Raw genomic sequence first — 15586 nt, forward strand, 5'->3', positions numbered from 1 at the left:
AGCCTATTGTTAATGTCTAGAATCTTCTAACGTTTTCTTGGAGAGCAATTCCAGTCAGACAATGAAATAGGCCTACAGGTGTAACAGTATAACTAACTTTAGACCGTTCCCTCGCCCATACCCGGGCGCGAACCAGGGACCCTCTGCACACATCAACAACAGTCACCCACGAAGCATCGTTACCCATCGCTCCACAAAAGCCGCGGCCCTTGCAGAGCAAGGGGAACTACTACTTCAAGGTCTCAGAGCAAGTGACGTCACCGATTGAAACGCTATTTAGCTAAATAAGCTAGCCGTTTCACATCCGTTACACAGGCATAGCTCATACAGGACTAGTAAAGGCCCAGTGCACTGCTTTTGTGAGAGAAAAAACAACTTTTCTAACTTTCTTTTTCAATTATATTTTTTTATTCCGATTTTATGGAGGCAGCACCCTCAGCACCCCTACTTACTGCTGCTATACCTACAGGTACAACATAATTTTCCATAATTTTGATGAACTGATTTAGAAATCAGACTTTACCTTAATAGGGCAGGGTTAGTTTCAGTTTCAGAAATTCAATAATTGAATTTGACTTCTAGGCTAGGACTAGGAAAATGTAGCTCTACAGGAGCGTAGGCTATAATTTGAAGGCGACTTGGGAGGACTTTAACATTTTTGGCCCGTGGCCGCACAGGAATAAAGGAAGGACACTTTTGAGTACGAGCGAGGGAGGTGCTGCGTTTGCGAAATCATAGCCATAGCGTAAATCGGAAATGCTAAACGTATGGTCGAGGTAAAAATGGATCTCCACGAAGAGGAACACTAATTGAAAGTTAAGGTAAATTCTAAACACCATTGACAGCGTTGTGTATTTGTACAAAGATCATGATTTACTCTTATTATTTTCACTCTAACGTCACATGAATCTGATTTACGTGTCACCTGTCCTTGTATGCACTTGTCGTGAGAAAAACACGGCGCCAGGCTCTCCTTCTGTACCAAGGAAAACCTTAATCCATTGTCGGCCTTTGTAATGTAGTTTTTAGTATATGCTATTTTATTATTTACATGGGTAAATACTTAATATTCGTTTGGGATTAATCTAGTTATTTGATTCGTCCAGGTTGCTTCAGGCTATGGTAATGTTGAATAACATTTGGGAAGTTTACCAGTTTAATTGTGTGGTTTCTGTGATACATTGCAATAATCTAAAAACCGTTTGAAATTGCTGTAGACCTGTGACACTTTAGCCTAATGTGAATACAATGATACAAATGTAATGCAGTACAGTCAATATGTCAAGTTGTCAACTGAATCATTTGCATATTACTCTGACATAATACAGTATGTCAGCCAAACTACACTGAACACAAATATAAAGTGTTGGTCCCATGTTTCATGACCTGAAATGAAAGATCCCAAAAATGTTCCATATGCACTAAAATATTATTTCTCTCCAATGTTGTGCACACATTTGTTTTCATCCCTGTTAGTGGGTGGCAGATCGCCTATTTCATTTATTTTATTTATTTTACCTTTATTTAACCAGGCAAGTCAGTTAAGAACAAATTCTTATTTTCAATGACGGCCTAGGAGGTTAAGAGTTAAGAGGGTTTTGGTTGCTGGTTCGAATCCCTGAGCCGACTAGGTGAAAAATCTATTGATGTGCCCTTGAACAGGACACTTAACCAAAATAGCACATGTAAATTACTCAAATCAAATCAAATGTATTTATGTAGCCCTTCGTACATCAGCTGATATCTCAAAGTGCTGTACAGAAACCCAGCCTAAAACCCCAAACAGCAAGCAATGCAGGTGTAGAAGCATGGTGGCTAGGAAAAACTCCCTAGAAAGGCCAAAACCTAGGAAGAAACCTAGAGAGGAACCAGGCTATGTGTGGTGGCCAGAGCCTCTTCTGGCTGTGCCGGGTGGAGATTCTAACACTCCAGGGCATATGTAAAAATTAGTGAGCATTTCTCCTTTGCCAAGATATTCCTAAACCACCTGACAGGTGTGGCATATCAAGAAGCTGATTAAGCAGCATGAGCATTACACAGGTGTACCTTGTGTTGGGGACAATAAAAGGCCACTCTAAAATGTGCAACACAATGCCACAGATGTCTCATGTTTTGAGGCAGTGTACAATTGGCATGGTGACTGCAGGAATGTCCACCAGAGCTGAACTGAATGTTCATTTCTCTACTATAAGCCATCTCCAATGTCGTTTTAGAGAATTTGGCAGTACTTCCACCAGGCCTCTCAACCGCATACCACGTGTAACCATGCCAGCCAAGGATCTCCACATCCGGTTTCTTCACCTGCAGGATCATCTGAGACCAGCCACCCGGACAGCTGATGAAACTGGGTTTACACCACCATGGAATTTCAACTGTCAGAAATCACCTCAGGGAAGCTTATCTGCATGCTCGTCATCCTCAACAGGGTCTTGACCTGACTGCAGTTCGGCTTCATAACCGACTTCAGTGGGGCAAATGTACACTGGAGAAGTGTGCTCTTCACGGATGAATCCCGGTTTCAACTGTACCGGGCAGATGGCAGATGTATGGGAGAGCGGTTTGCTGATGTCAAAGTTGTGAACAGAGTGCCCCATGGTGCCGGTGGGGTTATGGCATGGGCAGGCATAAGCTGCGGAATACAAGCACAATTGCATTTTATCGATGGCAATTTGAATGCACAGATATGCAGTGATGAGATGCTGAGGCCCATTGTCGAGCCATTCATCCGCTGCCATCACCTCATGTTTCAGCATGATAATGCACGGTCCCATGTTGCAAAGATCTGTACACAATTCCTGGAACCTGAAATTGTCCCAGTTCTTCCATGGCCTGCATACTCACCAGACATGTCGCCCATTGAGCATGTTTGGAATGCTCTTAATTGACGTGTACAACAGCGTGCTCTAGTTACCGCCAATTTCCAGCAACTTCTCACAGCCATTGAAGAGGAGTGGAACAACATTCCACAGGCCACAATCAACAGCCTGATCAACTCTATCCGAAGGAGATGTCACACGGCATGAGGCGAATGGTGGTCACACCAGATAATGATTGGTTTTCGGATCCACGCCGCTACCTTTTTGTTGTTGTTGGTATTTGTGACCAACAGATGCACATGCACATTGTATTCCCAGTCTTGTGAAATCCATAGATTACGGCCTAATGAATTAATTTAAATTGACTGATTTCCTAATGTGAACTGGAACTCAGTAAAATATCAGAAATTGTTGCATTTTATACAGAGCTGTGAAAAAGTATTAGCCCCCTTTCTGATTTTCTCTATTTTTGCATATTTTTTATGATGAATGTTATCAGATCTTCAAGCAAAACCTAATATTAGATAAAGCGACCCTGAGTTTACAAATAACAACAACAAAAAAGTATACTTATTTGATTTTTTTAATTAACAAAGTTATGCAACACCCAATTCCCCTTTGTGAATAAGTAATTGCTCACTTACATTCAATTACTGGTTGTGCCACCTTTCGCTGCAATGACTGCAACCAAATGCTCCCTGTAGTTGTTGATCAGTCTCTCACATCGCTGTGGAGGAATTTTGGCCCACTCTTGCGTGCAGAACTGCTTTAACTCAGCAACATTTGGGGTTTTAAACATGAACTGTTCGTTTCAAGTCCTGCCATCTCAGTTGGGATTAGGTCTGGATTTTGACTAGGCCATTCCAAAACTAATTTTTTGGGGCTTTTAAGCAATTGTTCATGTAGACTTGATTGTGTGTTTTGGATCATTATCTTGCTTCATGACCCAGCTGCGCTTCAGCTTACAGACAGGATGGCCTGACATTCTCCTGTAGAATTCTCTGATACTTAGCAGAATTCCTTTTTCCTTCAATTAAGGCAAGTCGTCTAGGTCCTTAGGTAGCAAAACATCCCCAAACCATCACACTACCACCACCATGCTTGACCATTGGTATGAGGTTCTTACAGTGGGATGCAGTGTTTGGTTTTCGGCAGACATAATGGGAGAACTGCTATCCAAAAAGTTCATCAAGAAGAATGTTTTTTGGACTATTTTTATTCAGTAAATTTGCATAACATTGTCTTGAATTTAACTGAAGTCTCTCTCTCTCTGTTCAATCCAGGCAACAGTATCAACATGAAAAATAGGTCATAACCCTCCCATGCTGTACAAGAAAGCCCAGACAGTAATAAAGCATGGACCAGGCCTTTCCCAGCCTCCAGACCCCAGCCACTGGTCCATTTGAACACAACACAGGAGAGCTCCAGCTCAGGGTGGACTTCTTCAGAAAGTTGGGCTACTCCCCCATGGAGGTTCGGTCCGCCCTGCTTAAGCTAGGCCTGAGTACAGACACCAACTCTGTACTGGGGGAGCTGGTCCGCAGTGGAGCCAGCACTAGTACTTCTAACTCAACCATCCCTGAGAGTGGTGACGATACTACTGGCCCCACAAGCCACACAGGCTCCAGCATGGCCTCCTCTAGGACCCATGGCCCCAAGAGAGACAGACCAGTCCCATTACTGGAAGACAGGCGGGACACAGACAGTGAACTGAAACCTATCGTTATTGACGGCAGCAATGTGGCCATGAGGTGAGCGAGTCTAGAAGTGATTTTTCTTTTTATGTTTGTCAGAACTATTGAAGTGTTTCAATGAGTTCAGCTGTGTTGGTACACACGTGTATGTCATCAAATCAAATCAAATCAAATTTATTTATATAGCCCTTCGTACATCAGCTGATATCTCAAAGTGCTGTACAGAAACCCCAAACAGCAAGCAATGCAGGTGTAGAAGCATGGTGGCTAGGAAAAACTCCCTAGAAAGGCCAAAACCTAGGAAGAAACCTAGAGAGGAACCAGGCTATGTGGGGTGGCCAGTCCTCTTCTGGCTGTGCCGGGTGGAGATTATAACAGAACATGGCCAAGATGTTCAAATGTTCATAAATTACCAGCATGGTCCAATAATAATAAGGCAGAACAGTTGAAACTGGAGCAGCAGCACGGCCAGGTGGACTGGGGACAGCAAGGAGTCATCATGTCAGGTAGTCCTGAGGCATGGTCCTAGGGCTCAGGTCCTCCGAGAGAGAGAAAGAAAGAGAGAAAGAGAGAATTAGAGAGAGCACACTTAAATTCCCACAGGACACTGAATAAGACAGGAGAAGTACTCCAGATATAACAAACTGACCCTAGCCCCCCCGACACATAAACTACTGCAGCATAAATACTGGAGGCTGAGACAGGAGGGGTCAGGAGACACTGTGGCCCCATCCGAGGACACCCCCGGACAGGGCCAAACAGGAAGGATATAACCCCACCCACTTTGCCAAAGCACAGCCCCCACACCACTAGAGGGATATCTTCAACCACCAACTTACCATCCTGAGACAAGGCAGAGTATAGCCCACAAAGATCTCCGCCACAGCACAACCCAAGGGGGGGGGGCCAACCCAGACAGGAGTCCATTCATGTCATGTTCATGACAGTCCTGTCCTGTAATGGTTAACGTGTTATTGTGGTTGAGAAATTAGATGAAGCGGATGTATTGTATTATGTTCTCCTCGTGTGGTTTGTTGTACATCGCAATGATAATGACAGCCAGCTATGTGAAGAATACCTGTAAAACTACAGGTGTACAACTCTTCCCCTCCTTATCAGCTGTTGAACTATGACCCTTCAACACGAGAACCACATGCTCTTCTCATACACCTTAATGCAATTTTGTCAGCTGGGTTTGAAGAGGTAGTTAGCCATGCCTGTGCATGCCTTTGCTAAGGTTAATGCTGTACTATATGCAAATCTCCTACGCAAGTCTCCGCCTCGCACTGGCTCCCAGTGTTCATATTGAACAGGCCAGACAACATTGTCACTCAAGTCTTATTATGTCTTCTTAGTTCAAGTATTTGCATATACGACCATTTTTAACTGCCTGCTCCTTATTACATGAATGGACTCAAGCCAACATTTTTTCAGATCTTCTTAATTACAGTTTGATTGTTTGATTACAGCTTGATACAGTTTGAAGTGTTATTTAGCTCTGCTGTACGTAAAATAGGACCTTTATGTACAGTGTAGCTGTCATTCTGTCATATGTTATTATCTTATAACAGATATGTTACTTTAATGATGTCATGCTACTTTACTCCTCAGAAAGAGTACTTTTTTTTAGCTCCGTGCCTGTGTTCCTGTGTTTTAATTTTTGCAAACCTTGTCATTTGCTTGCATTGCCACTGTGAAGTGAATGCATTGTAGACAGGCGAGAAATGATTTGGTCAAATTAGCTTTGCTTTACCTATTTGTTTTATCAATGAAACAGAGATCGACATAAAACTGCACCTTCACCTCTCTGCCCTCTTCACTAGAAATGTTTGTTGATTCATCGAAAGTAATGACATATTTATTTATCCCATTTCCTGCTCTCTTGTCTCCCTTCCAGTCATGGTAACAAACAAGTGTTCTCCTGTAGGGGAATTGAGTTGGCAGTGATCTATTTCCTGGATAGAGGTCACTCAACGGTCATTGTGTTTGTGCCCTCATGGCGCAAGGAGCAGCCCAGGCCTGATGTCCCCATCACAGGTGAGATTCACAAATAGTGCATTCAGATTTATAGTGCATCCACATTGTGTTACGTTACAGCCTTTTTCCAAATGTAATTAAATACAAAAAAGTTCATCAAATTTGTGCAAATGTATTCAAAATAAAAAACAGATACCTTATTTACATACAGTAAGTATTCATGCCCTTTGCTATGAGACTCAAAATTGAGCTCAGGAGCATCCTGTTTCCATTGATCAACATTGAGATGTTTCTACAAGTGGATTGGAGTCCACTTGTGGTAAATTCAATTGATTGGACATGATTTTGAAAGGCACACACCTGTCTATATAAGGTCCCACAGTTGACAGTGCATGTCAGAGCAAAAACCAAGCCATGAGGTCAAAGGAATTGTCTGCAGAACTCTGAGACAGGATTGTGTTGAGGCACAAAACTGGGGAAGGGTACAAACACATTTCTGCAGCATTGAAGGTCCCCAATAACACAGTGGCCTCTATCATTCATAAATGGAAGAAGTTTAGAACCACCAAGACTCTTCCTAGAGCTGGCCACCCGACCAAACTGAGCAATCGGGGGTGAAGGGCCTTGGTCAGGGAGGTAACCAAGAGCCCAATGTTCATCTCTGACAGAGTTCCTCTATGAAGATGGGAGAACCTTTCAGAAGGACAACCATCTCTGCAGCACTCCACCAATCAGGCCTTTATGGTAGAGTGGCCAGACTGAAGCCACTCCTCAGTAAAAGGCCTATGACAGCCCGTTTGGAGTTTGCCAAAGGGCACCCAAAGGACTCTCAAACCATGAGAAACAAGATTCTCTGATCTGATGAAACTAAGGTTGAACGCTTTGGCCTGAATGCCAAGCATCACTTCTGGAGGAAACCTGGCACCATCCCTACGATGAGCCATAGTGGTGGCAGTATCATGCTGTGGGGATGTTTTTCAGTGGCAGGGACTGGGAAACAAGTACAGAGAGATCCTTGATGAAAGCCTGCTCCAGAGCGTTCAGGACCTCAGACTGGGGCAAAGGTTCACCTTCCAACAGGACAACTACCCTAAGCACACATCCAAGACAACGCAGAAGTGGCTTCGGGACAAGTCTCTGTAATTGAGTGGCCCAGCCAGAGCCGGGACTTTAACTTGATCAAACATCTCTAGAGAGACCTGAAAATTGCTGTGCAGCGACACTCCCCATCCAACCTGACAGAGCTTGAGAGAATCTGCAGAGAGGAATGGGAGAAACTCCCCAAATAGAGGTGTGTCAAGCTTGTAGCGTCATACCCAAGAAGACTCAAGGCTGTAATCACTGCCAAAGGTGCTTCAACAAAGTACTGAGTAAAGAGCCTGAATACTTATTTACATTTCTTTGTCATTATGTTGTATTGTGTGTTGATTGATGAGGGGGGAAAAAAACATTGAATCCATTTTAGAATAAGGCTGTAATGTAAAAAATGTGGAAAAAGTCAAGGGGTCTGAATACTTTCCGAATGCACTGTAGTTCGAATTAGACTAGTCTCTCTTTCTGAATATTAATACTTATTTAATACCAGGCGATTTTGAACACACAAACTAAGCTCATGTACAATATTGAACAATGCTTTTTAGTCTAGGACTATGGAAATACATTTTGTGAGGTCAGCAATACGTAAAAATACTAGACACAGAAAATCCACACACTACAATAAAGTACAGTATTCGTTGTGACTGTTGCTTTAAAATAATGCAATACATTCCCTTATCTCATTGGTATGCAGGGGTTTGGTAAGTACACTCACTGCACCTACAGTATGTTTCCAGTCATGTGATGTGTCTGTAATATGAGACTGAGGCAAAAGGCATTGGAAAACTCCACCAGAGGGTATTGCTGGACAAATGTTGAAATACTGAAATCCAGAACTCCTGCCTGACGTCATACTCTAGGCTCTCTGGAAAAAAATATATAAATAAATTGTCCCAATTGTGATTGCTTCAACCCACATGTTGTCGAACACAGACTCTTGTCCATGTACCTGAAGGCTATCAGTTATCAGTTGTTAGGTGTTTGTGTTAACCTAGCGAATCCACGAACAAAGCCAGTGTGCAGTAGGGCGGACCACTATTTGAAGCTGATGCATCATCACCTAGTACCCGCTGCTTGCATGGTTCAGTGGCTTTGTCTGAGGTGGAGCAAGCAAGCGAAAAGTTCTGTTTTCAATCCCAGTAACCAGGAAGTAAAAATAACCTTGACAGTCAGTCCTACCTGGGAATTGGGAAATCCCCAACCAGGAAGTGCAACTGTTTTTCTCACACACCCAGGTTACTGTCTGTGTCTTTAACTGTTTCCAATCAAGCATAGCGTTAAGGTTTAAGTGTCAAGTAATTGTTGTTACCTGAACTATCAAAGCATTTGTGACACAGACAGTTGACATTTGTGAGTGCTTTTCAGGCTTTAGTCTATAGTAGTCTCCAAAAATCTCAAGAAAATTGTTCAATATGGAGCCCTATGTCTCACACTTAAGTCAGGGTGGATATACAAGTGTATCATTAGGAGTGCTGTTCTAAGACAAAAATACATAATTTTTTGGTCATATTGGATAAGATGACATGGACAGGGGGGGACCAGATCCTCGATCGCTACTCCTACTTTGAGACACCATATGAATATTTGTATTTATTTTTATTTCACCTTTATTTAACCAGGTAGGCTAGTTGAGAATAAGTTCTCATTTGCAACTGCGACCTGGCCAAAATAAAGCATAGCAGTGTGAACAGACAGCAACACAGAGTTACACATGGAATAAACAATAAACAAGTCAATAACACAGTAGGAAAAAAAAAAGTCTATATACATTGTGTGCAAAAGGCATGAGGAGGTAGGCGAATAATTACAATTTAGCAGATATGCAATTACAATTTAGCAGATATAGCAGATATGGCGCCAGTTCTTTCCAAAGTTGGATTACTGAACATTGTTGCCTTTAGCTTGTCCATTTTGTTTATTTAAACGACAATTTCCATTGTCCATTTTCACACTGTGTGTACACCGGTCCATTTATTCAAAGTTCATTTTGAATGTATTTGTCAATGCTTTAATTTAGTCTGCTGGGAGGTTTCCATGTTATATGATACTGGGGATGTAGGTTGTGAAGTTTGAACAGCTATGTAATAATTAGCCAGTCATGTAATATTTGTTTTAAATGATTGATGGTTTTGTGCTCTGTATGTTTTGTCTCAGGGATTTTTTTCCCCCGCAGTTGATGGATTTGTTTTGAGTGTCCCCTGTTTGATTTGTGACACTATACCATATTTGACCGAAGCAATGTTATGCAACACTTTATTATCATAGTGTCACCTGGCTTGTTTTTATCATGCAAAGGTATAGAACACATTGTTTTTTTTTTTTGAAATATTAGTCATGTTAATGTGTACTAACACGACATTAACCGTTAAGGCAGTGGATTATTTTGTGTCAAACAGAATTCCAAAACGATGAAAGACCAAACATAAAGTGAACCATCTCTGCTTCTTTCATCACCAACAACAGCTGTCCATGTAATCTTATTGATTATTATCTATCCGGCAAAACTGATCCTAGATCAGCACTCCTACTCTGAGAAGCTTTATGGATACAGGCCCGAGACTGGGCCATAATAAAACACTTGGTGAAACATCTGCACATTTTATTTCCAGACCAACACATTCTAATGGAGCTAGAGAAGAAGAAGATAGTCGTCTTCACTCCCTCGAGACGCGTCGGTGGTAAACGGGTGGTCTGCTACGACGACCGTTTTATTGTGAAGCATGCCTATGAGTCGGACGGCGTGATCGTGTCCAACGACACCTATAGGGACCTGCAGGGAGAGCGTCCGGAGTGGAAGCGTTGTATCGAGGAGAGGCTGCTTATGTACTCTTTCGTCAATGACAAGTGAGTACTGGGGGAGGGTTGACAATGGCAGGCATGAATTAAGGGGAGAAGATACAATGGTGAAGAGGCCAGTGGGGCCAGGAATTCAATCCCCCCCCCCCCCCCCCCCCGGGCAGGGGGACCATACATGTGGTATGGGGGGTTTCAGCGGGTAACATCTGTCATAAATACTGATTTTTGGACAGAAACATGAAATGTATAAACAGGTTTTTAACTTTTAAAAAAAAGTATTAATCATGGATTGATGTCAAGGGTAGATAAGTAGAACTATTTGAGTCATGCACATAGTGCTCTGGTCAGGATTCAGCCCAGAAATAGTGAGCAACTTAGTTCCGAAAAGCAGATTTGACCTTTAGAGCAGATACTGTAGTAGTGTAATACACTGTAAGGCCATGGTCACCAACTGGTCGATCTCCAAGGCATTCCTAGACGATCGCCAAACATTTCAGCTGCCCTGCGTGCCAGGTAGGTGAATTGTTCCATTTTAAAACTTCCCGGCGGGCCCGGAGAGTAAATCAAGTGCACTATAGGCCTACCACTGGCCAATCGGATGGCTCAGATTACCATTATGTAGTAATGTAGCAGGCAAAAAAGAAAGCTACAGCAAAGTTGAGATTTTGAGATTTCAGAACTTTTAAAACCATGATTCCACAAATACAGCGACAAGCTGGTGTTTTTGAGTGTGTTCCTGTTTAAGTTCTTGCTCAGCACTGTCAACACTTCTTATTCAACACTTTTATTATCCATAAAATGCACATTTATCCTACTTCCACTCGCGCTACAACCAGCACTGAAGCTGTAATGAATGAGTAGGAAGGTATATCGATGGGCTTGCGTGGTTATTATTAGCTGCTTGGGTCTTTTTTAATATCGAGGAATATTTCACTTTCTCTGTTAAAAGGAGTAACAACAAGTATTTGTCTAGAGGCAGAAATAATGTTGTGCGACTCGAGTTTTGCCATCAGCTGGAAGACAGTGTCCCTTTTTGGTCTACTGAGGGACGTTAAGGGACGTTAAGTGTAGGGACGTTAAGAGTAGCCTAACGGCAGGGTAGCCTAACTAGTAACCGGAAGGTTGCAAGTTCAAATCCCCGAGCTGACTAGGTACAAATCTGTCGTTCTGCCCCTGAACAGGCAGTTAACCCACTGTTCCTAGGCCGTCATTGAAAATAAGAATTTGTTCTTAACTGACTTGCCTGGTTAAATAAAGGTAAAATAAAAAAGAGGCAAACCTTCAGTCTGCTGCTCTCTCCCTCTACTGAGACTGACCATCAGTAAAATACATGATTATTTAAATGTAGCTCACTCAGCTGTGCCTCCACAAGTAATACAACAACTGATCTATTACCGGTGTGATTGTATAGCCTACCTAAAAATCTATTAAAATGTTGCGAACAATACATTTGCAGGAAATTCAAGCAAATCCAATTTGCGGTGACAATGTATTGGGCCTATAGCCTACTGCATCAACCTAATTGTTACAGTACTGTTTTTAATAGGTTAATTTTGCATAGGCTTTTTTTAATGTAATCTTCTAAAAAAAAATATCTGTGCGGTAGATCTCAGCTTGCATTTTGACTCAAAGTGATCTTAACTCAAAGGTTGGTGACCACTCCTGTATGGTTAGAGGATGATTAATGAGACATGTATTCATGTCATTATTTCAGATAGGAAAAGCAAACATTCCCTCTGACTGCACCACGTCTTATTGTTCTTATAGATTAGATCCTCTATCACTTCTCTGCCTGTGTGGTTTTCTGATCAATATTACCCATTTCCCGGCCCAGATTCATGCCCCCAGATGACCCGCTTGGTCGTCATGGTCCCAGTCTGGAGAACTTCCTTCGGAAGAAGCCTCTGCTGCCAGAACACAAGCGCCAACTCTGTCCTTATGGTAAGATATCAACCATAGAGATATGTGTGTGAGGTGCCATAGGGTTCTAATTTGATTGTCTGAACACTGAAGCTTATTTTAAAACCTATCTTGTTGAATCAAAGTACTAAGCTAGGATCAGGTCTCCATTAGGCATAACTGATTTTATATCAGCACTTCTAATCTGAGACTCGTTGTGAAGAATCCAGATACTTAGAATAATACTGTTATTTTAGATTTAGGTAGTAAAACTGTAATAACTGTCATGTTTAGTAACTGTCATTTATGTGTTCTATTTCAGGTAAAAAGTGCACCTATGGCGTGAAGTGTAAGTTCTACCACCCTGAGCGCACTCACCAATCCCACTCCTCGTTGGCTGACGAGCTCAGGGAGAAGGCAAGGCTCTCCTCGGAAAAAGAGGACCGGAATCCCATGATGTCACACCTGAGGGGCCCCCAGGCCGACCCGGGATCCTTTCCCTCCTATTCTCTGGAGAATGACCTGGAGCACAGGTTGACGTTAGAGCACCGCGGTTCCCTGAGGGAGGGTCCCAAGAGCCAGGTAACTGAGAACATGTTGCTATACTGGGATGGGCCACGCTCCAGTAGGAACCAGCAGGCCCACAGCCCCACAGCAGTAGGCCAAGGACAGATGGACTGGCCCAGTATGCTCTCCCCCTCCACTACTACTGACCTCCCCTATGCCAGCATCTCCCATGAGTGCCTGGACTCTGGTTTTGGCTCCTATGAGAGCCAGAGCCAGTACTCGGATGTGTCCCAAGGCCACAGCAAGGCCTTCAGGCCCAGGCAGCAGCAGGGCTTCCCCTCTGGTTCCAGACATCCAGGCATACATCCAGAGAGGCTGGCCCAGGACAGCCTCCAGCCCTGTAGGTGTTTCCATTTGGCTCCCTCCTCAGGTCCCCAGCAGCAGCACCACAGCAACCCACACCTCGAGTCCCACTCCCAATCCCAGCTGAGGTATGACACCTACTCGCCTCCTCTGTTCCCACCCAACATGCACCACTACAGCCTCCCCTGCAACTTCCAGCAAGACGGGGTGGGGGCACACCATTTTCACCCCCATCAGCACCCCCAGAAGTACTGGTCAGACCCCTTCCATGGCGGGGTCCCCCAGGCTAGGGCATCCTGTAGCCTCCCCCCCGGCCCCCACCCTACCCCGCATGGAGCCCCCCACTCATGCTCCTCTTACAGGAATCAGCAGGAACACGACTCCTGGGCCCAGCCACCTCCACCTTCTGCCTTTGACACAGAGAGAGAGGAGCTCCGTAAGAAACTGCAGGCCATTTTCAACCCCCACCAGGTGGATACGGTCATGGAGATGTTCCCTCACCTGATGGACGCCCAGAAGCTGGCTGCAGAGATCCTCAACCTCAAATCTCAGAGAGGTGCCTTCTGATGCCTCTAAGCATCTTGTCTAAGGGGTTGATTCAGGGTTGAGATAAGCTTGCACAACTCTTAACTTCCACGTAAATCATTCATTGATGTCAATGGGATACTTGGGTGAAAATGTGCCTTGGGTAATTCTCTTGCGCTTTTCCTTTAATTTACTCTAACGGTTTGAACTGTTTTGAATGTGAAAGGGCAACATTTTGTTGTTGATGTTGTCCTTCCTTCGCGATCATGTGCTTGCATAGCTTATGTGAAATCCATGACATGTAGTGTGTTCACAGTTTGGGAGAATCGGCATGAATCCCCTGTCGTGTTTAACTGGATTATTTGAGATTTTGACTTATTGAAGTTGTATACATTTATAACAGTGTAGTCAAATCTTGCCTTTAGACTCAGTACCATGGCAAAAGTGAATCTAGAGCGTTTGACTGTTGATGCATATTGTATCATCATTTGGGATATACGGTATGTGATCTCTCGTTTGTCCGAAATTCAGCTCTCATGCAATAAGAAATAATTGTCTAAAATAATGTCCTTGTCTAAAATGTCACCTTTTTACTGTTTTTGTTTATATTGTGGTTCCTATGGCCATAATGTATTTCCTGTCTCATAGACAAATATTCAGTTTTCCATCTCTTTATGCACTGTGGAATGCAATGGTATACCTTTTTCCGTGTATAAAGCTACGCCCAAAGAGCCCCATACAGTATCCTTTTAACCAAGAGTATATGTGGAAGAAGCTGCCAAAGAACTGAATGAATGTTTTAGAAGCACTTTGTCATTGATCCAAATGTTCTAATTCCCTCATAGACCAGAATGTGACTTTTTCAGCAAATATGTGTACTGTAATATGGCTTGTGAGGGTCTCTTGTATCACCAAAGACTGGGTAAATCCAAAAGATCTTTTAAAGTAACTGTCCAGTGTTTCCCGATTTCTATGAAATATGACCTCAAATTAATTACAATACAGTATGAGTGAAATGGTTTTCCTTCCAAAATGTTTTAAGTAGGTTAAAAAGCAGCCTTTCTGTGTTGGAATGGTGTGGGCGTACCTCAACAGAATGGTGTGAGCGAATATCGTTTTTTTATTGTTTTATATTCATGCGAATAGACTGCTGATTGGCTATCTCAAGCTCCTCAGGAGGATGACAACATCCTGAGGAAATATTTTCTAAAATGCTTGCTGTTTGTTTGAGTTTAAGGGTATTTTTTTAATGGTTTCTCCAATTTATGCTTTGGCCACATACGAGTATAATATGAGTCATCAACATTATTTGGGTATTAGTTAAAAGAATATTAACTTTTTTTTAAAGTGAGATTTCCACTGAACAATTACTTTAACAATGTTTCTATGTTAGTTGTTGGCTATCCACTTTATAGATTTTTAAGTGCCTAAGCATGTCAAATGTATAATTAAATTATCATGGACATTTGGAGTAGAGTTCTTGGTCTAAACAAATTGTTACATTTTTTATTTTAAACTGTTTATTTTACAGCACGGTAAGTACTAGCTAGGTATTTAAAGTCAGAATGTTGTTATTATTATGAAGCTTGTGGTACCAAGGCATATCAGGTTATTAGTGTTAATGCAGTCATAACTACATGGTACTTTAAGTCATTAACAGGTAACACTAGGCATTTTATTTCAATGCAAATATTATATATTTTTAGAGTAGGCCACTTTTTCTTCAGACTACAAATAGCTACTATACCAAATTTGTTGCCAAGTACTTTCCAGTACCTAGTACTTATCTGTAATAAAGGGTTACTCACTCATTTTCTATTCATTTATATAGCACTTAACCACTGCCTTTGGATGTTGGGAAATCATGTTACACTAAAATGAGAGGTTTGAAATATACCTGTCTGTATTTTCTAA

General features: G+C 42.5%; 1 protein-coding gene across 1 annotated transcript; it reads left to right on the forward strand.

Annotated features, from left to right (window-relative positions):
- Nucleotides 1-552: 552 nt before the first annotated feature.
- Nucleotides 553-15586, forward strand: LOC139405931 (ribonuclease ZC3H12A). The gene is made up of 6 exons (XM_071148383.1): nucleotides 553-821; nucleotides 4100-4567; nucleotides 6408-6547; nucleotides 10192-10426; nucleotides 12213-12319; nucleotides 12600-15586. The coding sequence occupies exons 2-6, from the start codon at nucleotides 4173-4175 to the stop codon at nucleotides 13712-13714; spliced, it is 1992 nt and encodes a 663-aa protein (XP_071004484.1). The 5' UTR covers nucleotides 553-821; nucleotides 4100-4172; the 3' UTR covers nucleotides 13715-15586.

The sequence above is a fragment of the Oncorhynchus clarkii genome, chromosome 3, assembly GCF_045791955.1.
Source record: "Oncorhynchus clarkii lewisi isolate Uvic-CL-2024 chromosome 3, UVic_Ocla_1.0, whole genome shotgun sequence".
Classification (NCBI taxonomy): domain Eukaryota; kingdom Metazoa; phylum Chordata; class Actinopteri; order Salmoniformes; family Salmonidae; genus Oncorhynchus; species Oncorhynchus clarkii.